The sequence below is a fragment of the Homarus americanus genome, unplaced genomic scaffold (genome assembly GCF_018991925.1).
Source record: "Homarus americanus isolate GMGI-L3 unplaced genomic scaffold, GMGI_Hamer_2.0 scaffold56241, whole genome shotgun sequence".
In the NCBI taxonomy this organism is placed as follows: domain Eukaryota; kingdom Metazoa; phylum Arthropoda; class Malacostraca; order Decapoda; family Nephropidae; genus Homarus; species Homarus americanus.
Genome location: NW_024740202.1, coordinates 3,161,860 through 3,176,834, shown reverse-complemented (window position 1 = coordinate 3,176,834; position 14,975 = coordinate 3,161,860). Strand labels below are relative to the sequence as shown.

The window sequence follows — 14,975 nt, the reverse complement described above, 5'->3', positions numbered from 1 at the left end:
GTTTTGATGTCCCATAGGAAGAAATAAATACTGTATACAAAAAAAAAATATTTATTAATAGTAAAGAATAAATGGTTTGGTTTAAAAGTCTGTTTTCCTCACCGTTTCTGTGCGATTTATAATGTTGGAAAAATTACTTCATGAATTGATCTGTGGAGGAGTATCAGGGTATATTTTAGCTCCTCGTACTGTTCATCACAAACCTGTCTTAGTGCTGTATGACAGTTTGGGTCAGTACTCAGGCATTACTCAGGCATTTCCAACTCATACATTAAAAAATTATTCGGCACCTTTACGGCGTGATACAATATGACACGGCTGACGAATAATTTTTTATGGGGTGTACAACGAAACCTCTATTTAACGAACTACTGTATATTGAGGTGAAACTCCATTATATCAAGGGTCCGTTAAGTTTGGTTTGGCAAGGTAAGCATTTTGGCTTTCAATTATCAAGTAAAATAAGCAGGGCGCCCAATCTTCATGAAATCCAAAAAGTTTTATTTAACTTAATTAATTTTCAACACAATATATTCTTATGGTAGTTTATGGTATGTATTAATTATATGGTGAGAGTAAAGGTGATATAAAGTGTCACAACTAAACTTAAAACTTTCTCCATATTAGACCTTGTAGAGCTCTCAGCCTGACATTAAGTATTGCAGTCAAATAATGTCTATACTTACTGGGAGTCAGATTTACTATTGATTTATTTATTTTAAACCAATGTACAGACAAGCCATGACTAGTCGTACTGTACATTACATAATTTAAAAAATATATGTGTTCTCCTTTTGCTTAATCTAATGATAAACAAAAAAATTTAGTTATAGAAAAAACAATCACCTGCAAGACATTTGGCATCTTGAGTTTTAGAAGGAAGATCCATTTTTAGTATACTACAATATTTTTACACATATTTTGTACTTTTGGTAAGACTTGAAAGGCACCTACAGTACTGCATATACCAGAGGTTAACAGATACAGGAAAACAGAGATACCTACAGTGTTAATCAGAGGCCAACAGGTAAAATATATGAAAACAGAGACACCTACAGTATTAATCAGAGAGGCCAACAGGTAACATGTATGAAAACACCTACTGTATAAAAATAAGCTTAATGTCCTTAGTCTATGATCTAAAAAGCATCATCACTGTTATCTTCTGAAGCCGACAAGGGAGACACTCGTCCACTGCCTCTTACACCCGTCCAGGCTGTTAAACTACTTTCCCTCGGACCCATTTGGCTGGATTTGGGTCGAGCTGAAGGAGAGTGAGGAAGTGATGGTCTTGTAGAAGCTGGCCTCATTGATGGAGAATCTACCGGCTGTGTCTTCAATATTGGAGCTCCTTTTAATGGTCCTTCAGATACAACAGAAGCTTCTTGTGGTGCTGCTGACATGAGAGTTAAACTGTCACCTTCACTTCCTGAATCAACCAGGATGGAGTCTATGGAGTCCGAGTCGTCCGATGATCCTAAATTTTCCCCCGTCATACTACCAAACACACGGCAGCCTGGAGCACAACAGACACCCAGTCAAATAATATCCCTCATGCAGCTCCTGTAATCTTCATAGACTGATCCAATATGTGAAAATAACAGTCAATATAATTGTACACAACTATGACAGTACAACACCCTGTAAACTACTGAAGAATAATGTAATATATTACTACAATTCTAAATGTTGAAGAAGTTATCACAATAAAAAATAAATAAAAGTGTATTACTCTTGACTTTTCAGCTGCCATGTTGTGGAGCAGGAGAGAGAGAGGAAAAAATCCTCTTTATTATACACCAAAATGAAACGTGTGTGTGTGTTCTTTATTCTGGCCGCTCTACATTGCTGCAGGTAAAGGCTTGAACGAAAAAAAATCAGCATTTAAAGTAGAAACAAATAATTTTTTGAACATACTTGTTGCTAAGGTTTCCTGGACATTGGATTTAGTTGCTCTTGGTGCTGATATACCAATAATGGCTGCCTCAGTGCCCCTTCTAGTTGCTGTATCCTGTAAACCACATCCAAAATAATTACAGTATATTGTACAGTTCACTGTTGGAAAGCAATAGATATAGAATCCTTGGAAAGAATTTAGAGAATGACAAGACTACTCCCAGGTATTAGGAACCTTGAGTACAGAGACAGGTTAAAGCATCTTAATTTGCACTCCCTCGAGAGACGTAGAGTGAGGGGCGATATGATAGAGGTGTAAAAATGGAAGTCCAGGCTAAACAAAGGGGACATTATAAAGGTACTCAAACTATCCAACCAGGAGCGAACTCGTAACACTGGTTTTAAATTAAACAAATTTAGATTTAGGCGCAAAATAGGTAAACATTGGTTTGGAAATTGAGTTGTGGACAAGTTACCAAATATCATCATTAACTCTAATACGCTGAATAGCTTCAAACATAGGTTGGATGCTTATATGAGCAATAGGGGTTGGGTGTAAATGGGACTGCCCAGTATGGGCCAATAGGCCGACTGCAGTTTCCTCCATTCTTATGTTATAACACATCTGTGGGTGACTTCTTCATCAATAATTGGCTGTGTGTAGACATAAAGCTTGTGTGCATGGTAAGTCCCTGGCTTCAAATATATCATTGGTGAAACTGCAGGAATGTTCTCTTAGGTATCCTACAGGTCTCCCTCAACTGACATCACATGATAAAAAATATGCACCAATATTAGAACAATGTGTGGATGTGTGCCACCAGTAGAAACAAAACAGCTGTACAATGTGTTTACTGTGTACTTGTTCTTAAGTTACCACAGATATACAAGAAATAGAAAGAATAATAAAACAAGAGATAATTAACAGGTGAGCTCCTTAAGATCTTTATTTAATATGAAAAAGAGAAGACAAGTCACTGATGATATGAGTGGCTGGAAAAGTTTAGTGTGTGGTGCTTGACTGACCTGTGTATCTTAGGGGGAACACTGCTTTTGACCTTAAATGATTCTTATATAAGTGTGTTAGACCTGGTGTAGTATGAGGGAGGGAGATAATCGTTGAGCCAGATGACAGACTGGTGAGGTGATGATGTGTAATGTGTACCAGAATAACAAGAAACACTGCACCAAAAATATTACCAGCTGTTGTTGTAGTCGCTGCCACTGCTGCTTCTCCAGCTGGTCTAGCTGCTGTTCAAGGTACTCTAAGTTCTTGTGTTTGGTGATGTACTCGTCCCACATCGTCCGTAGCTCTGCCTCTTCTTGATCAAATTCTGTTTGCCAGGCTGGTCTTCAGATAAACACATAAACATGTCAGTAAATAATTAGCACAACTGGAAATATTTCAATATACAGTACCTACATATATTCCATCCAATTAATATCAGTGAAAAAAATAATGATTTAAATTAAAATCTAGTTTTTATCGATGGTTACTCTGAAATTCAAAATTTCTCAGGAAGAATAATTAATTTAGATCACACCACTAAACATTATTATTTCCCTCCCGGTGAATGTACAGTGCTGGGAATTTTTGTGTAAGGTTATAATTGCTGCTCAGTCTGATAGCTTTAATGCTGTGAGGCGGTGGCAGTGAGAGTGAAGGACATACAGAAGTTGTATGTCAGTGGAAGATGACTCAAGTGTAACATTAAAAAGAGTTGGTGCTAATACTGAGGAATGCCAGAACTGATAATACAGTACAGTAATAGTTACATAAAACACCATACAGAACAATGTGAATATGTGGCACACAAGTGGAAAAACTACTGGAAACTAAAATAAGATCCATCTGATTTTGTGCTTTGTGCCGTTCTTTTCTTATTCTACTCTACAGTTTAAGAACACCGTGCAGGTACAGTAATATCAAATCAAACACGTGAGCCAACAAACATCAGCAACTTGAACCTCCGTCTATGGGGATTAAATTAAAGGTTTCCCATGACGTTAGTTATACTGGTACTGTATGTAAGACCCTGGAAACATTTCTTTATGACAGCGAAGATATAGTATTTTATAGATGCTTATTAGACCAAAACATTTTCAGTCACAAAATATCTCCCAACATGCATCAAACAGAATTATTACCAGTATCATAATTAGATAGTAAAAAAATTATCAAACAAGTGAATTATTGTAAACTACAGTAGTGCTACCTTAATAATAATACAGTAGATGTTCCTGTAGCTCCGATGGTGTAGCCTGTAGAGTATCAGCACCGTGTAATAGGACATAACTACAGCAAATCATTAGTTAAGTACAGTGGAACTTCTCTCATTGTATAATCCCTAAGGTGGGGGGGGAGGGCTTCACCTATTGAACCCTCGATATAACAGACCGTCATCTCCATACAGTTCGTGAGTTGGAGGTTTCACACTTAACGAACCCTCGATATAATGGACTTTCTTCTTCATATAGGGGTGTTACTGTATAGCCCTGCACGATATACTTTTTACTCCACTGAACCTTTAGTGTTGGGAGCTAAGCGAAAAATAAACAAATACTTGCCCTCTAAAGTCAATATAGGATTAAAATATTGTATACAGTCGAAAAGTTGCTTCTGGTAACTAAACTCTTTACCTGCTGATATGTTTATTATAAGTTAAATATCTGATGTTTAATTATATTTCATATTCTATGTTTTATTCCTCAAAAGTCTATATAAAGTAATGGAGATAATATAATAACCTCCTGAGTGTGGGATCTCTCTTTGGTGAGTGATATCATCTGGCGTAAGAGTGACGTCCGGTAGTGAAGGAGTCAACTATTCCAGCGACATAACATAGAAAACTTAAAACCCTGTAAAGCACAACAAAGTTAAAGTGATGAGAAAGTTTTGTATATTTTTTTATTGTCTCTCTCTCTTTCTCTCTGTCATTCTCTCTCTTTTTCATTCTCTCTTTCTTTGATTCTCTCTCATTCTCTCATTTTCTCTCTCATCCTCTTTCATTTTCTCTCTCTCATTCTCTCTTTCATTTTATCTCCCTCTCTCTCTATCTCATTCTCTTTAGCGGCATAAATGCATGAGTGTAAGAGATACTCGGTTAACCTTGAGAGAACTGAGGAGAAAAACATCCGAGAGAAGTTAAAAGACAAAAATATAACTATTACTTACTTAATCTTCATAAGGGCCTCCAACCTCTTCTGGTTCCTCATTAAAGAGTCGTTCTTCTTGTGCATCTTCTCCACAACCTGCAAAGTTAGCAACACTCATTTGCTTAATTTATAAGCAAAGTGTTTCCTATATCTCTCTATTACTGAACATCCACAACCATTTGGTAGGGATTAAGAAGTGAAAAATTCCATTATATAATATCCACTAAAACAAAGTCTTTTACCTCTTCTTGTTGTCTTACGAGGCATTCAGTGGCCTCCTTGATTTCTGTCACAGTGGAGGCCAGAGCATGCAGAGCAGCCACAACTGATGCCTCCATGGAGTCCAGATCTAATGCCTGATCCAGTGCTGCTGTTCGCTTTATCTAGGAAAACAAAAATAGAACTAAAAGATAATTACTATTCAGTTGAATTGCCTGATGAAAAGGTGACTAACTACTGGTTGTATTTAGCACAACTTGTAACATTATGTGCAACAGACCCAGCACACAGGGGCAAGTCTTAGTCAAGTGGGCCACATTTCATATGAACTCTGGAATTTTTACCCAGAATCTGCTTCCATTCCTTCCTACTTTATTAACACGAGGCAATGTGTAATATGACGGCTGGGGGTCACCATGAAGTAAACAACAATGTAAGAAAAGAAACTCAAAATGACCAACAAAATGTTTCATCCAAACAGTTTTAGCAACAACATTTCCTCTACCATTGTGGGGTTCTTCTCTTAAAATACACAACATGCTGTCATTGTGAATGAGAATAACTATAATCAAATATCACCAAATATATTATAAATGTATGTTATTGTTTTCAAGTTTGTATATGAGTGTTTTTTCTGATTCCTTAGGAAGTAAATGAGAACTTCATACTTGCATCAGAGTATAAACACTGTGGGATTACAGGTACTGTACTGTACATACTTTAGCTAGACAAAAATATTTAATCCTTACCTTATCATCACATTCCTTCCGAAGGGAGTCACAGAGAGAGGCGGCATCCATGATGATGCTGGATGCAAGCTGACGAGCTTCACGAAGTTCCTGAAATAGTACAGCACTGTATATTGTAATCCAAAATAAAAAATATTCTGTTCTGCTTTGGTGACGGTTAAGTGACTAATAAGCTTGAAAATGGCTAACAAGTGTGATGCTGAGTCATCCACCCCTAAGAAAGCCAGTGTTAAGTGGCATGAGAGAGGTGAAGGACCCAGCTTGTTATGATTAATGTGATGAGCGATGTTTAATTTTTTGGTACAGTATTTATTTAATTAGCGTAGCAGAGCTTTTTCTGTGATACAAGTCTATGTCAGAGGGGCCAAGAACGTACCCCTTTGAAACCCATGTTATAAGGCTCCCGATTTACGTTCATTTGATTTACGTTAGGGTTCCCAGGAATACAACCCTTCCGTAAATTGGGGGATACCTGTACATTACATACCAGACAGTAGGGAACATATGAGAATCCAACACAATACTAAAACAATGGTTCTGACAATTTTTCATCAATAACATTTTACAGCCATTTTGTGTTTACAGCATAATGTATTAGTGGCTGAAGTTTTTAATTAATTAACTGACGACGTAGACCAGCAGTCACGACTCACCTTGACTGATACAACAGGTGAAGTACCACTGATTTCAGGTCGATCTTCACTGTCTATCCTGGGGTGTATGGCTGCCTGTGAAGCTTCGTAGAGACAGTTTGTGATCTTCAGTAACTCTCGTGCTGCCAGCTTATCTGCACCATACAGCCTCACCATGTTCAACTGTACTCCTAATTTTTTATACTGCAAGAGAGGCAAATATTATAATGAAAGGAAGATGTAAAAATAAAAACATTCCATTCAGTAAGGTCAGTGTTCCTTATGATCTATTGTTATTTTATTTTTGTAAGCCTCTTCCTACCAGGCTGCATAGTGGCCTAAATCAAAACCAGACAAATAGACTTTCGTTTTACTAGCCTTCCTTTCCTCTCTCTCTTACCATAACTCAGCAGTGGACAGTAGGGAGAGAGAGAGACCAGAGATGGAAGGATGAAGAGGAACACATTTAGGAAGTACTGTACATGATATAAGATCACTGCCTGGTTTATGGGGACATCACAGCTGTGTTTTAATGTCACTGACAGTAATATTTACAGTACACATCTGTAGTTCCAAAAGAAAGAGCAGCTGTAACTATACTTTTTATTATTCTAAAGATACTTGTGAATAGATTTAATATACAGTAGCACCCCGCTTAACGCGGTCAATTGAACCCACAGGGTACCGTGTTAAGTGAAAACCGCGTTAAGTGAACAACAGAACATATGGGATTAATTCCAATAGAGACTGGCCCGACTCCCAAACTCGACTTTTTGACGACACACAACTATGTTGTAGTAAAAATATTATCTTAACTTTATGATGGTATGCACACACAATTAATAATTAAGAGAAATATCAATAATATTAGGTTTTTTAACACTTACATTAGTAGAAAAGATGGCTGGGCACACGGGGATGGGGGATTGGTTCCGAGGCAGAGGGCAGATTATTGGCCCTCACCTGTATCACTTGTATCAATTGCATCACTATCCACCACAGAGGCTTGCAGGGCCTCTTTGTCAAACCCCTCAAAGTCCATATAAGTCCATATCCTCACTATAATTATCACGATTACTGACTTGGGCCGGCTGTGGTGGGTGGCGGGTAAAGAACTCGGTAATGTTTTGATGACTGGGCGACCTTGTGCGCATCCTGCCCGCGCCGCTTCCCGCGTATATGAGTAGATGAACCGCGTTAAGTGAAAGTTCGGTTCTGGCGAGGCACCGCGTATATGAGAAATCACGTTAAGTGAAACCGCGTTAAGCGGGGTAATACTGTATACTGAATTGTCTAATATCATTGTCGTATAAACAAGGAAAATACGTACAAAAAACAAAGCAGCCAAGCGGATAAAAAAAACACGGTCCTGTTGAGAGTCAATGGCGGTGGAGTGGTCGTGATCACTGTCCACGGTCGTCATCAGCCACAGGAGAATTTCACTCACAAGTTGGAAGTTGGGTGTTGAGAAATTCTCCAGTGACACCATCCTTGGAAAACAAAGTACTCTCAAATGTTCCACAACATCTGAAATCAAGAGAAGTAATACTGTATTACATCAAAGGTCTGGACTGGTAAAGAAATATATACTGGTAAATACAAGTCCCAGAAGTATTTACTAAATAAGAAAAGTGATGAGATACTTTATTCCTAGAAGTATACATTGTTATTTGTCTCATGATCATTACTATCGATTGTTTTGATTTTTTTTTTCTAGACCGCATCAAGAGTATTGTGCTTCATCACAACACAGCACTATAGTCATACCACCACACACTCTTAATCAGCTTATATGGGCCATTTAGAAACCCCATAAATTTTATGTTTAAATTCATTTTGTAGAACCTCCGTCTACTGAACACTGTGGCACTCCCTACCTCAGAGTTCTTCCTATAGGTAACATCCATTATATCATACCAACCTCTTTTAAATAGCTTATCATATTTTTGGCACTGGCTTGTCTCACTGAATGGTTCTAATAATAACATTTGTCTGATTATGTTTAAAGAAAATATCCACAAAAATCAACTTGGACACTATAACTACACATGGGGTGATTGACCCTAACTACCAGGCATAGCAGAGAATCTTCTTTATTCCAGCCAACATAAATGAGTCTAAGTAATCAGCAAGTGTTACCACAATACAGTTTTAAGATTACAGTACTCTACATAAAAGATATGAACTAAACACTAATGAAACATGATCTAGAACCATCCTTACTTCTTATTTCACAAAAAGACATTGTAGAACGAGGATAATTTATTGTCGTGAGTTAATGTGTCCGCCAGTCTTCTCTTCCTTGTGTGTGCGCGGTCCACTACATACATAGGGATCACACTCACTCTTGTTGCTTTTAGATGTGCAGTAAAACCTTTCCTTGTTATATTAATGTTGCATTTCTTTAGACACAACTAACATAGAAAACCAGGGTCTATTGCTTTTACTGCTGACCTGTAGAGAGAGAGAAAATATAAGCAAGTGAAAAAGACGAGAAAGTGTATGTTTTCTGAAAAGTTTGTGAAGGTATTACAATACTTGGCAGTACCTAACCTAACCTACCCTAACCTAACCTAACCTACCCTACCCTAACCTAACCTAACCTACCCTAAACTAACCTACCCTAACCTAACCCCTAACCTAACCTACCCTAACCTAACCTACCCTAACCTAACCTAACCTAACCCACCCTAAACCTAACCTGACCAACACTTGGGCGTTCGGTGGTTCATTGCTGCTAAAATCAGGTACAGTAATTAATATTGGTTTATTTTATCACTGAAGCACCAAAGGCAGCGGCTTAAATATTGCCTCTTAATAACCAATTTAAAGTTCTTGGGAAATCTCACACAATGGAAACCAAAAACAAGAGATAATGTGTATTTTAGTATAACATTTCACTGTAAATTAACCAACTCAAATTTAGCCCATCTAGTGTCTCAGTTTTACACAGTTGTTAACAGTTTTCCTTATTAATTACTCTCAGTCTGGTAACTAGTTATATATATATCAAGATAACCCTAATGACACACTACACCTGGTCTTATCTCACTAAAATAATACACATTATATTACGCAAAATACGCCACAAAGGTCTCAGAAAAATATATAAACTCACTCCACTATTACCACCAACAGCAACAAGTAAAATAAAATAAATAACAAATAAACTTAGATTATATATTAATATGAAAATGTCTAAAAATAATCAACATTTGTACTTAGATATAATATAAGAAACAATAAAAACAAAAATAACTTCCTGAAATAACATCAAGTCCTAAAAGCAATGAAGAAATAAAGTAAAGTTATTATTAAATGTGTTATACTTACTTTTTTTTAATATAAAGATAAAATTTACAAATAAAAGGCTAAAATTAAACCCAAATTCAACGTTAAAGGGGAGCTCATATGTGATAAATGTCATATTATATATTTATTTACACAAAAGAAATATTACCCGCCGATACAATACTTACAAATACATATATAAGAAAGATTTAACTTCCAAATAAATAAAAAAATATTAATATTAAACAAAGTTCCTGGTTTTTGTGTTTCAGTAGAGGTAAAAGCCGGAGCCAACCAGCCAAGGAGGTTAACAAGAGCCGGATTGTGTAATTGGTCTTAATCTAGTTGTCTTAGGTTGTTAGGGAAGATGGGGTGGCTTTTTGGTGATAGTTCGTCAGATTCGAGTAATGATAACTCCTCCTCCAGCTCCAGTTTCGAGTCATTCAGCAGTGAGCCTTCATTCTCCTCCTCCAGCTTTGACTCAGGCTCCTCCTCTCCCTTCAGCGACTCCACATTTGCATCGCCGAGTTCTGGTATTTATGCTGTTATTTTCTATGTTATTTCGTCTCTTTTTTAACTTATTAGCCATTTTATCAGTTGGTCAGTGATTTATTGCCATGTTTTGAGCCCTTTAGTGTTAGTACAGGGCTGGTCACGTGTGTGTTGGGTCAGGACAGTAGTGAGAGGTACGAGTTATGATGGTACTGTTATCAAGGCCTTTTAAATCAATCCTAACCTGACCTGACCTAATTTAACCTAACCTGACCTAATTTAACCTAACCTAACCTGACCTGACCTAATTTAACCTAACCTAACCTGACCTAATTTAACCTAACCTAACCTACTTTGAGCTTCACTTTAATATTATTTACTATATTGTTTAGGTTAGGTTAGGAAAGTAAGGTAAATTTAGTTCTGGTTATGAAAGACAAATTACTGTCCTTAAATCATGTACCAGTTTCTGATATTTCACCAAGTTCTCAGTTATGCCAATGTCAACAACAGCACTTGTGATTTTGCACTTGTTAAATACTGTACAAGATTACCTTACACATGTACACTCACTCATTTACAAAGGTATACAGTACAGTATATGGAGGTGGTGTGATCACCACAGAATACTTTTTGGAGCAAGTATACATTGATTGTATACTTGGAACTGTTAATATATATGTATTGCATCATTAAAGAAACATTTTAGCTTCTAACCAAATTTATTTTTCATTTTATTATGTTTTGTGGCTTTTAACATTATCTTTTAATTAATTTTTAAGGTCAAATTATGGTCAGACACAAAAGCATCTCAGTTTGGCAGTGACTAAAAATATAGATGGAGTTTAGGAGTGGAAAGGTTCATAAGCTGATACATGACTTCATTTTGCAGGTTTTGACGGTGGCAGCAGTGGTGGTGGGACGGGGGGAAAGGATGCGGAGCTACAGTCCTTCCTCATGATGGAGCAACAGAAGGCACAGATGCAGTCAATGGTGAGTGGATTGCCAGAGGACTTTATGTTGATTTCCTAACCCCTCCATTTACCTCAGAACAAAGATGTGGTTCAGTTACAGTGTCTGCCAAATAAACTTATCTTGACAGTATGGTCTGTTTACTGTATGTTATAGGGTTAGAGCTAGTTAATGTTGGTTTGCATTATTAATATTGTAATGTCACTCTAACACAAACAAGTACAGGTATCGTAGAGTAAAATGACTTAATTATATGGCCTTCAGATAAGTGACGATTGTACTGTATTCCCAAAACTGCTCTGGGAATTTTGTCTACCTCACCATTATATTTCTCATGTATTTACAGTAGTGAATTATATATAATTTTTGAATGTAAACATGAACTGTATTCACTTAATGTGTAATTCATTGTTTTGTGTAAATATCACCGTAAGCATTGTTCATTGAATTGTGTTTTGTTTAGCTTGTGATTATTTCTAAATATTTCACAATTGGGATGTTTAACTGATAGGTCATGTTCTTGTCTTCATAATTTTGTACTAAACTTCTGTAATGTTCGCTATTCATTTCCTGCCTTATTGTAATATACAGATGTGTGATGCTCCATATAACAGATTTCTATCTTCATATGCAGTACAAGGGGTATATGATGTTTGTTTTATAGTTTACATGAGCCTCTTGATTCATGCTGGGTTATCAAATGCAGTTTCAGGATGAATCTCCTATTCCGTCACTGCAGGGATGCCATTTTTAATATTTTATTTGACTACTGCCTGGTGGTTTTATTCAGCACAGAGGGGAGCCCGTACACAAGAGGTTAAATGACAATCTTGCCTCTATACTTAGAATGTAGAATCAAGAGTACAGTATAATCAAGAGTACAGTGTAATCAAGAGTACATTGTTATCAAGATTACAGTATATATATATGTGAAGTTTTGAAAAGCTAATAACTTAAGTGGATAGGTTTGTATGTTAAAGTCATGTGTGATGAGATGAAAAGAAACTTAATTCTATCCTTCCTTTTCAGATTCACAAGATGAACGACATCTGCTGGGAGACGTGTGTTGGGTCTCCAGGCAGTAAACTTGACTCCCGCACCGAGACTTGCATTGCCAACTGTGTAGACCGTTTCATCGACTCCACACTCTTTATCACAAATCGTTTCGCACAACTGCTCTCAAAATCAGGTGGCATGATGTGAGAGTTGAAGAGGTTTTAGTATGTGTGTGTGTGTGTGTATGGTAATTGTCAGTACTGTATTTGTTACTTGATACAGTACATCATCTCACTATGTATACTTTAATTCTTATGCAGGGAATTCATTTAAGTGGGTAATGAAATAATGAAGAATTTTAAGTTTTTACAGCTAATGATGTGGTTGTTATTGAAAGAAGACCACTGGCATTGATACATTATATAGGAAATGAGTAAGAGTTAGAAAGTGATAGTTTTAATATTATTCTGGTTTTGTATTCACACTGTAACCCAGACTGTAGTGTTGACAGTCTCTCAGAAGAACAAGAAAAATCTGGTTTGTTTTATTGTACAGTGTATTATTGGACGATGTACAGTATATGGAATAAATAGAGAAATATAACATTATTCTTTATATCCCTCTACCTTAAACATCTTACCTGGGGTCATCGTGCATTACATAATATCGTAACCCGACCCTTTATAGTTAGTGATGGTACCTGTATCTCATTAACCCCTTGTGTATAGGTTCCCCCCCGAGATAAATAAATCATCTGGCATTAACCATATGATTAAGAACAGAATTCTTCACCAATATTGTCATAATTTAAACTTAGTACATTTAATTTAGATAGACTGAATCCCTGTCAATGTTATAGATGACACAGTAAAGTTCTAAGTTTCTTTTTCTAAATATTTCGACTTCCCTTTATTTTATCTCATCATTTTTCCTTCATATTTCAATCACTTATTCACTTTTGTGTTGCACGTGCTACACCTCTATCGCATAAGACTGAATACAGTTAAGTTTGGCCTACAGTTAGCAGTGTTGGGTCCTCATCCCCGGCAGAGGAAATGGCCTATCTTCCTATTTGAAGTACTGTACCCTGTATAATAAAAAAAAGTTTCAATGTTTCCAAAACCAATTTATATTACATTTTAAAAGTTTACATAAAGTTCATGGGTAAACCACAAGCCTATAGAGACTAAAAGTTACAGGAAGCAAGTAAACTACAAGAAGTTTATTTAAAGCTCTGATAAATCACGACCCACTTCAAAGCAGAGGGAAAATGTGGAAATAAAAGCAAGTAAAAGAACCTAACCTAATGTAACATAACCTAACCTAATCTAGTCACCGTACAGTACTCTGCAAACACCAGCATGTGATTTAGGCTCATGTGCTGGTGTTTGGGGAATATTAGTCGTAAATGTTTACCTAACTTTGTGATAACATTACAGGATAAATTAACTAGCCAAGTAAACCAACAATATATGGGAATACCTGTATACTGATGAGTGTCAAAAGGAACGTTACCTGTCAGCCAGGATTTCCCCTCAGCAGTCAGTACCCAGTAATGTCAGCAGGCAGTACCGAGTAACGTCAACAGTCGGTACCCAGTAGCATCAGCAGGCAGTACACAGTAGCTTAAATTATAATAAAAAATATTATACAGTATACAGTACTTGTTTATGAACTTATTCTTGTAAACTATAAAGCTCCAGACACATTTACACACACACACACACACACAACACACAAAACCCAATTAAACTATAATGAGCCATGCATCTGCACTTATTATCTTTAAATATTTTTAAATAATTAATTATTATAGTCTCATCATAAGTAAGCAACGAGCAGATAATGAATTAGAGGTGAAGGGGGCGTCTCGGGTCACCCTTCCTTACCTTCTTATTGCGATAGTCCTCAAGGGGATAGCTGTGCAGGTTGCAATAGAGGAAGATGACTGTGCAGGCTGTCTCATGGTGTGGCCGCCTGAAAGGATAAAATAAAAGAAAAACAAATACTTTATAAACATTTTACGAGTCTTCCTGTCAAAATACGATAAAGTAATGGTGATCTTTGTAGTGAGGGCGAGCGAGTTTTCCAATATACTAAATGTTTTAAGTCCCCCCTCTACTTAATAATTTTCTTATTTAAATTTAGAGAACATTTAAAGGGAGACTGGGTGATACTGTTGTTTTGTAATTTACGGTGTTTACAGATTACAAAAACCAAGATATAATGAATAAAATAAAATTACAATGAACTATATATTATACACATATAGATAATAATATTATTTATATATGGTCATAGGTAAAATAAGGAAGGATAAAATGCATGAAGATATTAGCGTGTTAAAATTGATGGCAGGTTAACTAGAGAAATGTTAACACAATTTAATTTCATCATTATCACCTGTTCAATTTAATATATGGCTAACTCATGTTATCAATAGTACGATATCCACACCTATCATGTTATCCCATTACTGTTATAAATATCCTTAAGCCAATGTGTTATCTTTTTATAATTACAAGATAACATTCAGAGAGGATAAATTGTTAAATAATAAGTATGTTATTTT

The 14,975-nt window shown here is 36.3% G+C and overlaps 2 protein-coding genes across 6 annotated transcripts; one reads left to right on the top strand and one right to left on the bottom strand.

Annotated features, from left to right (window-relative positions):
* Positions 1–38: 38 nt before the first annotated feature.
* Positions 39–13,942, bottom strand: LOC121875348 (clusterin-associated protein 1-like). Of its 5 annotated transcripts, none has more exons than XM_042379880.1 (10): positions 13,919–13,942; positions 8,876–9,106; positions 7,983–8,179; positions 6,674–6,856; positions 6,021–6,110; positions 5,295–5,435; positions 5,072–5,148; positions 3,097–3,247; positions 1,918–2,011; positions 39–1,516 (listed from the first exon to the last, which is right to left on the bottom strand). In XM_042379880.1, exons 2-10 carry the CDS (start codon positions 8,895–8,897, stop codon positions 1,140–1,142), a joined length of 1,332 nt encoding a protein of 443 aa, XP_042235814.1. In that variant the 5' UTR covers positions 8,898–9,106; positions 13,919–13,942; the 3' UTR covers positions 39–1,139. The 5 variants fall into 5 exon arrangements, with proteins under 5 accessions (XP_042235814.1, XP_042235811.1, XP_042235812.1 ...); XM_042379877.1 differs by lacking the exon at positions 13,919–13,942 and adding an exon at positions 10,132–10,264; XM_042379878.1 differs by lacking the exon at positions 13,919–13,942 and adding an exon at positions 9,771–9,883.
* Positions 10,200–13,006, top strand: LOC121875352 (mitochondrial import inner membrane translocase subunit Tim8-like). The gene is made up of 3 exons (XM_042379885.1): positions 10,200–10,476; positions 11,328–11,428; positions 12,437–13,006. The coding sequence occupies exons 1-3, from the start codon at positions 10,311–10,313 to the stop codon at positions 12,608–12,610; spliced, it is 441 nt and encodes a 146-aa protein (XP_042235819.1). The 5' UTR covers positions 10,200–10,310; the 3' UTR covers positions 12,611–13,006.
* Positions 13,943–14,975: the final 1,033 nt, after the last annotated feature.

Coding starts and splice junctions, on each gene's coding strand:
- LOC121875348 (XM_042379880.1), bottom strand. CDS start 8,897: ATGTCTTTTTGTGAAATAAGAA. Junction 6,111..6,673: donor CACCTGTTGTATCAGTCAAG/GTGAGTCGTGAC, acceptor GTACTATTTCAG/GAACTTCGTGAAGCTCGTCA. Junction 1,517..1,917: donor CCAGGAAACCTTAGCAACAA/GTATGTTCAAAA, acceptor GTTGTGCTCCAG/GCTGCCGTGTGTTTGGTAGT.
- LOC121875352 (XM_042379885.1), top strand. CDS start 10,311: ATGGGGTGGCTTTTTGGTGATAGTTCGTCAGATTCGAGTAATGATAAC. Junction 10,477..11,327: donor ATTTGCATCGCCGAGTTCTG/GTATTTATGCTG, acceptor TTCATTTTGCAG/GTTTTGACGGTGGCAGCAGT. Junction 11,429..12,436: donor AGGCACAGATGCAGTCAATG/GTGAGTGGATTG, acceptor CTTCCTTTTCAG/ATTCACAAGATGAACGACAT.